General features: G+C 40.3%; 1 protein-coding gene across 1 annotated transcript in view; it reads right to left on the reverse strand.

Moving 5' to 3' along the window:
- Positions 1-262: 262 nt before the first annotated feature.
- Positions 263-12,062, reverse strand: part of UST (uronyl 2-sulfotransferase) — a 151,261-nt gene continuing 139,461 nt past the window's right edge. The window contains exon 8 of the mRNA XM_014885200.2: positions 263-3,397. Within this exon, the coding sequence (XP_014740686.2) occupies positions 3,114-3,397 (284 nt within the window). The 3' untranslated portion in view covers positions 263-3,113. The remainder of the gene's footprint in view (positions 3,398-12,062) is intronic.

A 12,062-nucleotide genomic window follows, 5' to 3' on the forward strand; every position in this document is an offset into this window, starting at 1 on the left:
ACTGGACAATGCCCTTTGATGTCCTGACCTCACCTGACATCTCAGGTGAGTAAAACAATTCAGACTCGAGCTCACACCTCTGGATAGTTTGGGAGATGGAATAACCCAGGAGCAACCTGCTCCAGTCTCACTGCTCAAGTATGACTTCCAGAGGATGCCCTATGCCATATCCAACCCTGCTCTGTTGGGTGCAACTCCAACGTCCTACCCACAGCCACTGTATCCAGGCAGGAAAACTAGTGTAAGCAAGAGGACAATGGCGCCAGGAAGAAATGTGCAAGTTTTATTTTTAAACATTGTTGGATTGAAAAATAAAGAATCATATGGCTTATTGATATTTCAGGAGATAGTAGTGAATAAGTTAAAGAAGATTTCATTCCAAAACATATGTTGCTTTCATTTATAGCTAAGCTAATGTAGACATAAATTTTCTAATTTTTGTAAGTGTTGAACACCCACCTTTTTCCCCCCCACAAAGATCTCCAAGTATATGCATCGGTACTTTCTGTAAAGCTCTTGTGGACTAAAGGCTTACAAACAGTGATTTTTTTTTGAATAAGAAATATTAATCAGACCCAAATATAATTATTTAAATCAACTTCTTCCTGAGCAACTTAGAATTTGGAATGTGCTGAAAAGTTTAAATAAATAAGTCAAAGATTTACCGTCTTATAACGTACCTTTTAAAAGTTAAGCAAAATATATTTAATGCCAGAGAAACAGGCCATAGGACCAGGGATATTAGATGCTATGTGCCAGATAAATTTAAGAATTACCATTTGAGGAGGAGAGGCCAGGTTGATTGTTACGAAAATACAACAATATTAAAACCTAGCGAGTAAATCACTAAGCAGCTTCTGTATTTAGATTATAAGTAGTGATGGCTGAAGATACCATTAAATAAACAGACAGATAGAAACAGACTTTACTGTAAGTGGCAGTGAACTCTCAGGAAGGGTGAAGGTGTTAAGTGACTATAATTCTGTTAAACGTTGGCAGAGAAAGGATTGAAACAGAATTTCAGAAACATGAGAATACTAGTTCTTTCCAAAATATAACAACTCCACAGTGTGTAAACTAATCATTACTCTTTCAATGTAATTTCATAGAAACCACTTAAAATATACAATGCAGCAGATTCATATTTTAGCTAATATGTTAGTTACTATCTGTGCCATTTTCAGCTGTCTTTAATGTGCTCCCTCACAGTAGTGCATTGCTACCACCAACCTGGGATGTTAATAACGAGAACAGAATCTTCTTCCTAGTATTTTCTATAAGTTAGCATCTTGTCTCAACTCTCCTTTCATTTCATTCTCTGTGTATAGGTAAAGACTGACCACAATTTCTACTGGCTCTCAGCAGGTTCATGGAAGTGAAAACCCTTGGAAAGCCCATTTGATCTGATCTCTAGTTTATTTACTTCATCTATCACAAAATAACTTTTGCTTGATACAGCAAACCAAAGTATGAGCTTGCAGATGGCAGCTGTGGAATAGGAACCAAAATTTTTCTGGTAGATGTTTGAGAAAGAATATGAGATAGACAGAGGTGGACTGTCCTCATCCTGGCAAGCAGCTGCAACATCTTGTACCTGCTTCTTTCCTGTGCTCTAGGGACAGGAATTTATTGCTCTTATTCTCCTTTAGTCCAGCTTTCTCTGGAAACAACAGTGTGTAAGAGGCCAAGGCCTCACGAAGACCCCAAACTCCTCCTTATTCTGTTGTGCAGCAGAAAGCCAAAGAGCTCTGCCCAGGGCTGCCTGTGGGTCTGTCACTTCTGCATCACCAGGACTGGCAGGCTGCCCGACAGCCAGCACACCCACACATCACAGGGAATCCCACTCCAGGGACACCCACCTGAATAACAGCAGCACCTCACATATTGGTGCTACTCCTCTTTCTCCTCTCAGCTTCCACTGACCCCTTTCCTTATGTTGACAGATAGTATTTGTAGTGATTAACGAGGAAAAATTTCACAGCGGCTCTCTTAATAACCTATCAGCTTTGAATCACTTTGGTTTCAGAGAGCACATCTTCTTGTATTTGTTTGATGATTCTGAAATATTTCAAGTAGAGAAGCTGTGTACTTTCATAGTGTCAATTTTCCTTCTAGCCACACTAAAAGTAGGAGTCTGGTGGGGAAGCTGCGTTCAGATTCAGATGTGAACAATTAAATTCTGTAGTTGCAGAAATACAGGTCGTGCTTAATAGGAGTTTCAGATCGCCTGAGCTTTTTAATGAGTAGCTTTTTCTGTATCTCTTTGGATTTGCGACCCAAAAGAATAATAAAAATCTAAAAATACCATTCTTGAACATAAACCCCATATGTTACACATTTTCCTTTAGAGTCTAATAGAAACATATTCAATGCTGAAATAAAGCTCTGCCTGGCACTTTTAATTTTTTGTTGCCATTCACTGACCTGGTAACTTTTCCCATTCTGTGAACTAGAAGGTTTTACCAAAAGTATCTGGTTCCTGAAACTTGCCTTATATTCACTAGCACTGATTTGGCAGAACAGCAGCCTTGCTACTCTGGCACAGGTAATTCAAGGAGCTGTTACCTAGCCTCTTTCTGAGCCTCTTGTCCTTGGATTTGAAGACAAAGCTATGGCTCTGACCATACCACTAGGATACCAGTGTGCTTTGCACAGAAAGAAGCACTCTTCCCAAACGGCTCACTGCCTGTAGTTCACTTGCTGGTAGTTCATGCCACAGTGTTATGCTGTGAAGACTTGCTTCTGGCCAAAGACAGAGGTGAGAATCTGTAAGATTTACTTTTCAAAAATGCCTAATCTATTCTTTTGCATTATGCAGTTCACAAAGGACTACTGTGTATTCCAAAAGTTATTTTGTGACAGATGGTAGGTACTTCTCTTTTGAACTATGCTATAGCAAGGATGCTATAGAGCCAACACTATATAATGAATCAGACCTGCAAAATCAGGTATCTCCCAATGGCTCCAGCATGTGGGAATGGTCTCTTCTGTTCCATTTCAAATCTGCTGCGCATGAACTCAGTTCCTTAAGGAATTACTTTTAATAATAATTAAAAAAAATCTTAAGAAAGCTGGAGGGGTCACCAGAAGAGAAAGAACAGCTCTTCCATCCATCACCTTTTATAGATATCCTCTAGCCACTTTTCATCATCTTCTTCCTCATCATTTATTGGTTCCTCTGTTTCCAGGGGAGAAGGAATGAAGAACTCAGGTCTGGGACTTGGTTTCCTGATATGAGACTTCAGTCCAAACTTGCGCTTTAGCAGGTGGAATTGTTCTTTGACATAGTAATAAAACTCATATTCATATCTCATGCGTTGGTAGAGGATCTGTATTGCTTCTGGAGAGGGGACGGTCTTTTTCACTGTCACAGTCAGGTTGCCAAGTTTCCTATGTTCTGTAAAAAAAGAACAACAAGCAACATGGTGGGTGCTGATTAGTGAGACCAGACGTAAACTTTTTAATTTAAACATTAAGGCATGGCCCTACTACATTACTGATACAAATGAGTTCAAGCTGTCTCTAACAATGGATTTACTTTTAATAAGATATGAAAAAATACAGATGTTTGAAGTCAGACTTGCATATTTAAATATGGCTAGTTCATACACGTCTTGTCTGCAGTCACCAAAGATCTTAATTGTCAATGGTCATCTGAAAATGCAAACCATGTCAAATTAACTACGAGCATGAGCTACATGTAGAGAAACCCACAATCTTGCCTAGCATTGGCAATTTGACAAATTTCAGGCACACCACTGAGCTTAACTAATCAATTATTTTTTATGTGCCATATGGTGACTTGTCTCAGCTGTGCTTTATTATAGTTCAAATCTAAACACATCCTTCTAAACCTGAATCCATCTCAGGACAGCACTGAAAGATTGTTAGCATCACCACATGGCACCACCTTAGGATCAACTATGCCAGTTAACTTTCTCGTCCTGTTATACCTGGTAATGGAACCAGACTTGTCTTGCTGTCGTGCCCTGGAAGATTTCACTACTTTTTTGTTCGCCTGACAACTTCTGCTTTGGTAAACTGAAATACAAACCTTTTATTGTTGATAAAGAATTAGAGTTACTAACAAAAATACAGAATTGTCTCTTTGCCTTCTCTCTCAATAAATGAGTCTATCACTGGAGATGAATGCATTTGAAGGAGGTGTAAAGCAAACCCCAAAGGCAATAATTTTGCTCTTTTCTAGATGTCAATAGGCTTCCAGAGCACTGTAAATATTTTCTTCCTAAGTATATAACATGGGAACCTAATTCTTACTGTAACAGCAGTTCTTCAAGTCAGAAGAATTCAAAAGGGTGAGGCCATGAAGGACAGCAAAGAAAAAGCTTTCATGGAGGAAGCAGACAACAAAGAAGATTTCATGTTTCCAACTGGGTTCCAGTGGCAACAATCACCCTCACTTCCAGAGGGAGCCCCTGAATCAAAATGGGATTTTACCACAGGTAGAATTTTGTTCAGGTGAGCAGAACAAATGGAGGTCTTCTGAAGCACCTGCCAGCAAAGCTTAACATACGCTTAACCTCTCTACAGAGAAACAGGTTTCCACAATTGCTTACACATAAAGCTAAGGGATGAAACGCTGGAAACTCTCCTAGCAAGATAAGTTGTTCTTGGGATCCCACAAGCTATATATTTATCCAAGAGAAATAATCAAGAATAGCTTTTTAGGGAAGAGAGGAACTTTAAACAAGACAAACCCTTTTATCCCAAGAAGTAATAAAATATGAGTAAGTCCATCTAGCAAGCACAACAGCAATGATCTTTAGACAAAAAGTTGGTACAAGATTTTAAATCTTGAAAAGGACAACAGATGAGGAGAGCACAGCATTGAACATGAACTGCTTTCTTTGAAGTTTAAAAGATTAATATTCATACAGTTTAAGGTATCCACACTTGTAAAACAATTTCGTTTTCAGTCGGTGGACATGCATCTTCCTCTTTGAGAGAAAAGGAAACAACTAAAGAAAAACAACTCAGAACACTTTAATAATACCACATGAGACAAATGCTGCTGGGGTGGACATTCTCTTATTCACTGAATTTCATTGTGTCACACCCATCTGGTGCAGAAGAAAAAAGTTATATCTGAAATAGCCAGTTTTGCTTATCTACTGTAGCAAAGTAATTTGAAATGCAGGAAGAATAATACAAAGAGAAGATATGTTGACTAGCTTACCCACCGTTCTAAATCACAAAAAATATTTAAAGCATTAATTCTATTTCACATCCATACTTTTAATTCCTTCTCTAAATGAAGAATAGTTTTTATTAGTTGGTAACTATTAAAACATACTGCTGTATAATTAAATGGAACTTTGACACCAAAGTTAGTAGTTCTTTACACTGAAGTCTGTCTCTACTCATATATAATTAAACAACTGAGTACACAGACTCCTCTGTCCTTTAATTACAGTGATGTATGGCAAAATATACTCTATATTTACTGATTGTTTATCACTTTGCTTAGTTTTATTTAGATAGCAGTGAAATTATTAAAATATAAAAGAAATCCAGAAAGAAAGATTTAATTTTTAACATGCTATTTAGCTAAGAAAAAGTGTAGAGGAAGGATCAGGAAGTGCTTGTTTTCCAAACAGACATTGGCATAGAAAGCAGGACCTGTAGTTAGTGAATAGTGTGAAGTGTTTTTGGTTAAAATACCTGGGTTCCCCAAGAGCTTATTCTCTTCTGCACCAGCTTCACCCATAGAATGGAATAGACTAACAAATGTCTCATCTTGTTTAATTTTCAGTCAAGTTGTTCAAGTTACCTTCAAATTGCCATTGAGGAGTATGAGATGACTACATTCCAGGAAGGCCACTGTACGCAGTCCTTGGGTGAGAAAATTTTCTTATGATTATTGACCACTTCAAGACATTCCTCTATTGTGCTTAGCTGATAGCTCCTGCCAGCTTTAAAGTCTGGTTTTCTTTACAAATTCAGCAGCAAGTATACACTATTAAATACCGCATTTATTAGCTTAAGTCTTTATACTGCCTGCCAACTTTGTTTTTATTTTACATAAATTATTTCTGCCACAGAAAACTCCATTTAGCTCACTGGAAAAAGCCCTTTACTTATATAGTCCCTCCAGGACTGTAAGTGGGGAAAGCCACTTTCACAGCTCCAGCTCCCTTCGGTGGCTGCTTCTCCCAGCAGAGAGAGCCACTTGTGCTTGGCCCAGGAGCGCTGCCAAGGATGACAAGGTGAAAAGCACGAGACTGTTTTCTTTGGGGGGCAGTCTGTGGGGGCAGGAGTGGCCAAAGGCCACAGTGTCCTACTGCTGTGTCCGGGGGGAAGCAGCCCGGTGCTCCGTGCCACCCTCGCAGCACAGCACACTCCTCCTCTGAATTTGCTGTTGCACAGGGATGTGTGCAGTTCTCTGCTCTGTGCACACACCTATGACTACAGAAGTAGTCTGAGCAGAGAGAAACATCCACACTCTGGAAGGCTGCAGGGGCTGTGTAAATTTTCTGGCTGCTGTTTGTTTACCTTGCAGCACAATCATTGGAACTGCAGAGCATGAAGAGCTATGAGGTGTGGGCTTGTGCCTGGCTGCAGGCTTAGCCTATTGATAAAACAAGTGAACTCTGCTATTTTTTGTACTTGAACTTTATTTAGACTGCGTTTTAATCTTAAATACTCTTAAAAGGCTCTCTAATACAAATATGGATGAAATCACAAAACTGCCCCTTGAAGTCACCTCAACCGCCTCTTCTCATCATAGAAGCAAAACGGAAAATTAGGTAGATCTGGCTTAAAGCCAAAATACCAATCTGTATATGCTACATAAACCCAGCTGCCCCACCAAAGAACCCCCATTTTATGACCTTTGAGACAGCTAACCAGATGGAGGGCAACAAACTATACCATTTACTTCTTAGGGTTATTTTTTTTAATATGTGTTTGCTTTGGCATTATTTTAAATAACTAGAAAAACGTACTATACAGTAATGCAACCCCCCTTCTTTATATAAATGAATGAAAAATGAATGAAAAAATACTAGCTAGGATGCAAGTAACGTGCAAGTAATGTCCAGTAATAAAACTTATGCACTGCCAAGGTAAAGTCACAACTGATGGGAGATACAGGACTGGGAAGATGCATGTTACTGTAGGAAAGCTGCTTTTAAAATGGGGGGGAAAGGTGCTATTTCTTCTTTTCTCCCTTGTGAGAAAGTTGCCAGTTCCAAGATTTTCTCCCAACCATGTCTGCACACAGACATTACTATACAGTAATGTAACCCCCCATTACTGCAGGCTGCAGTAATGCAGCCTACTCATACCTTGAATTAAGACTAAACTGGTATGCAGATAAGAATGAAGAAAATGAAATCCTTTTGGGTTACCAGCTGATGAGTGTTTACTGTTACTTTCCACACTCTCACTTTTTTGTTTTAAACTAAGAAAGGGACATTACTCACTGCAGCAATCCAAACCATAGGGAAAAATGAGTTTTATAACTTGTGGCTCCAAAAACCCTGAATTGCCATATTTAGACAAAATGATCCTAAAGGCATTCTCCACCTCAGAAGAAAATTTCAGAACGATGTGCTCTCCAGTGTCCTGCTGTTTTGGGGGGTGCCACGCAGAGGCTGCTCCTCAGTGTCGCTCCTGGTTGAAGCCACAGGGGAGGCCGTGCCCCTGGGGGCCCTTGAGGAGAGGTGAGCCAGGCTGGAGGCAGCACAGGGCGGCTGCAGGCCAGCAGAACCGTGGGCTTGCTGGGCTCACGCCCGTGGTGGAAGAACGCCGAGCTGCGCTGCTCCCACGGCTGTGTGAACACGATGGCTGTCACAGATACAGCAAACTCATTTCCTGCAACTGTGCAGGGAGGCCCCGTGTCTCAATCATATGCAGCTGAGTTACAGCACATACCTACTTCTCCAGAGTTTTAAATGGAAATAAATGTATGTCACTGTGGTTAGACGTGACGTACGAAGGGGCGAGGGTCTCTGTTTGATCTGCCTCTCATTACTGTGGTGCCAACCAGGGCTCTGATGGCTATGCTGAAAATTATCTCCCCTGGAATGCTCAACTGCAGCTTAACAAAAAATTTTCTGGCACAATTGATTTGCTTTCCAAACTTGAAATTTTTAGCCTGGTTCTTATAGGGTATCTGGAAAAGGACAGTTCAAGGAGAATGGATGAGACACTGATGTGCTGGGCTCACACATCTTTCCAATGGCCACAGGGCTACTGCCGCTCAGGCAGGGCAGGTCCCTGGATCCGAGCCAGAGGAGGGATGGTGTGCTGCAGCCACACTCCATGATGGAGCACCTTGCTTAGGCTCATGTTTGTTAATGGAAAGCAGGGATGGTGGAGAAAATCTAACAGAGACACCGATCAGGCAGAAATATATTAGAAATCAAAACTGATGGAAAAGTGAAGTAGCAATTTGCCCCACAGTATCTGCCAACTTTATCTGAAATACCATGAATCACAGTTTTTCGCCTCTTTACCACCAGTTTGCTCTCCTCTCACTTATTCACACCAACAAAATATGGTCTAAGATCTAATGACATATAAAGATTAGACCCTCACGTGCATACTGTAGACAGTTATGCTAGGCTCGCAGCACTGCTTGCTTTGTTTTAGCACTTCTGTCCTGAATTATTGTGGTGCTTTGCTGACATGGAACAACTACTAACTCCAGGGGATTAGGAGAACTCTCACATGCTGGCACACAGCCATTTCCTATCTCCTAAAGGTCAGGCATGGATCTCTCTGAAAAGAGCAGCTCTCCAGAGATCACGAAAACTCCCAGAACTTCAGAAATCTGCAATACTAGGAAAAGGAACATCCTATTATTTATCAAACAGAGATCTTGGGAGCAAGTACACCAGCCTGTAATTAGCCTGGACACTGTAAAATGATGGCTGTCAGTGACAGAGATGGAACTAAGCGAGATAGCAATATTCCTTCTTCTTTCTTACCACTGCAATGAATAAAGAAACTGGAGGAAAGAATAGTCGCCCTGTTAATCTTATATAATTTAATTATTTGTATTAACAAATGCAAGAAGCTCTGATAACGATAAGGCCGCATGGAAAAATGGAGGGACGCCAAAACAGAGGTTAACCAGGAAGCATTCAAAGAGATAATCTGAACGACAGGTAATCAAACAACTAATGTTCAAGAATGTAAACACCAAGGAGGCATGACATAAAATCACAGCAAGGAAGAAAGATGAAGAAAAAAGAAAATAAAAGTTAGCCATAAGTGATAAATGTAAGGAGTACTTTGGGCTGATAAGGCCATAAATAACAAACATATTCTTACACTATGCAAGTGACATGTATTTGGAAAATATTGCAGAGGTCAGAACTGCACTGGTCTGGCTGTCAACTGGACAGTGCAACAGTGATATGAATTGAACAGTGCTCTTACATACTATTTGAGCTGTTAAAGGCATTACATCGTTATTATGAAACACTTGCTATACAACACACTCAGCAATGCAAATATATAACTTTCTCCAGCTACCACTCTCTGAAGTCTCTTCTCCAACCAGTAAGTATTATAACGAAATCTCCAAACTCTCCTCCTGGAAATGTCACCAAATGCCTTTGCTCTTACCAGTTCAGGGATGTGGATTCAACAACATGGATTTCCAGCTGCATGGGACATTTCAGCCAACCTTCCTGTACCACATACTGCCTCTTATGCCATCCTCAGCCTGGAAATGTGCTGTATCTCACATAAGATCAGATTACAAATCTCAGCAGGATCGTCTAAGAGGCTCCTTTATTTGGTGCATTTTAATGTTGCATTCCCAGTTCAGGTAGGTTAACACAGAAGGAAAAGAAAAGTTGAAAAATAATCCACAGTGGTAGAATGAACAGGCATATTCTTACGAGAATGTGGTCAGGTACTTTTATAGCCATTAAGCAACTTTTAAGTTGAACTAGACAGAGTTGGAAGTGCCAAAACCAAAGTCATCTGCAGAGGAAATGCCAGGATTGTCTAGTTTGAGTTGCTGAAACAACTGCTATGGTTGCCGCTCATACGTTGCAATTTCTAATGTATTTTTTATAGCTGTTTAAGAGTTATTGAATGAATCCAGTCAAATCTGGATCTGACAAAACCACAATTTAAAAATAGGTTCTTACAGATGGCTTGTGAACAGTACTGCATAGTAGGTTATGCAGATACTAACATTATCACTTTTTCGAAAACAGAAGAGAGAGTTGCAGTGACTGAGACAAATTTCAGCAGCGCTTATGAGCAGGAAAAGCTTCACCACAGCTATGTAATGCAGAAAATCTGCAGAGATACAGGCCAGGACTTGAGAAACTAGAGCAGGCATCTTGCCTTTGTGCTTCAAGTCATGGTAGGCTGCTATCTGTGATTTTTGTCCCCGTAAGGAACAAGGAAAGGATGAAGAGGCGTGCTGTGCAAGTTAAGATGTCTGAAAGGGATGGAGAGAGGTGGAGGTATCTTTATTTCCATATATAGTACTAGTAACTGAAACACTGGCATACAGTATCCAGTTTTGTAACCACATCCTAAATCAGAAAGAGTATGAAAACAACCTCAGAATGAACACTGGGGTTGAAAGGGACACTTTGGAGAAAGATGATCAATTCATTCTGGTCAGCTTACCAAAAAAACACGATTGAGAGGTGACTTGTTCACAGCATCTGCATATTTTCATGGTGAGAAAACTACGGGTACTGCAGGCTTGGAAGCAAGAACCAGACGAATGAGGACTGGGAGTATGGCACTGCTTTCTTGAAGTGGTGAAGGTGATTAATCGTTAGTACAAAGCAAGCACAGTTGATTTGCTATCACTTGATAATTTTGAATCACTGATGGATGACTTAATGAACTCCAGATACTGGTCTCTATGCACAAGAGAGACTGTGTGGCCTGTGGCACACAGGAAGCCAAGCTCAATGATCCAGTGATGCATTTAAGCCTTTCACAGATACAAGCTTTGAACCCTTGCTTGTGTCAGCTTCCAGGTCAGAAGCATCACATGCAAAAGCCTTTTTGTCACTGCATTCAGATACCTCAGTGTGAATGTCGTTTTTGGAAGATGTCCACTTCTTGACTGTTCAAAACTAGTGGTCACCACCCTGTAGTATCAGGTCTTGCAGGAATGGGAAATAATCCTGTATTTTTTAAAAACATATTGAGAACATGATCTTAAAAATTGTGAATTCTAAATGCAGCCTCTTAGACTTAACCCTAAGTCTTCCAAGAGCATACATATGACTGCTTACTTCTTTATATAACTACTGAAATGAAAAATTAATGCAAAAATACTAACTAGGATGCAAGTAATGTCCAATAATAAAACTTATGCCTGCCAAGGTAAAATCACAACTGATAGGAGATAAAGGACTGGGAAGATGCACGTTACTGTATGAAAGCTGCTATTAAAATGGGGGGGAAAAAAGGTGCTATAGGTTGTTTTCTTCCTTGTGAGAAAGTTGCCAGCTCCAAGAAGATTTTCTCCCAACTATATCTGGACATAGACAACTGAAAGATCCAAAATGGCTTTATTTCTTATTATTTCAAGTTACAGGCAGTCGAGAGAAAATTGTCTCTTTTGACCTTAGGTTTTTTTGTGTATAATGAGTGACTGAAGGCAGCCAGGGGCTGAAGCACTGCTGAAGAAGGAAGAATGCTACCAGAGTAGAAACAACACACTGTTCCTTTCAAGTTCACCCTATCCTGGCCCACAGCCCAACTTCCTTGGCCAGCTGCCAGGAGATCAGGACAAAGGCTTCCTCCTCTGGCCAAAACTGAGGAAAAAGGTCTGTTGTTTAACACAAGCAGACTTGTTTCAGCAAGAGGAAAAAAAAAGAAAGAAGGGGAATTATATTAACTAGAAGCCCTGGGAGAGGAGAGTAATCTCATAGTGTGGCTAATGCAATTCTCACCTTTTTTCCTGGAGAGGTAACATCTTGATTTTCTACTGTTCAGGCCAGAAGGCAAAGTATAATGTTCCAACACGGCTGAGCCCTAAGGCTGCCAGGGTCTTCATGTCCCCTGAAGTCATAATGAACCAGAAACAAGAATGCATCTTTCCTCCT

Source organism: Sturnus vulgaris, chromosome 3 (assembly GCF_052056855.1).
Source record: "Sturnus vulgaris isolate bStuVul1 chromosome 3, bStuVul1.hap1, whole genome shotgun sequence".
Taxonomy (NCBI): Eukaryota; Metazoa; Chordata; class Aves; order Passeriformes; family Sturnidae; genus Sturnus; species Sturnus vulgaris.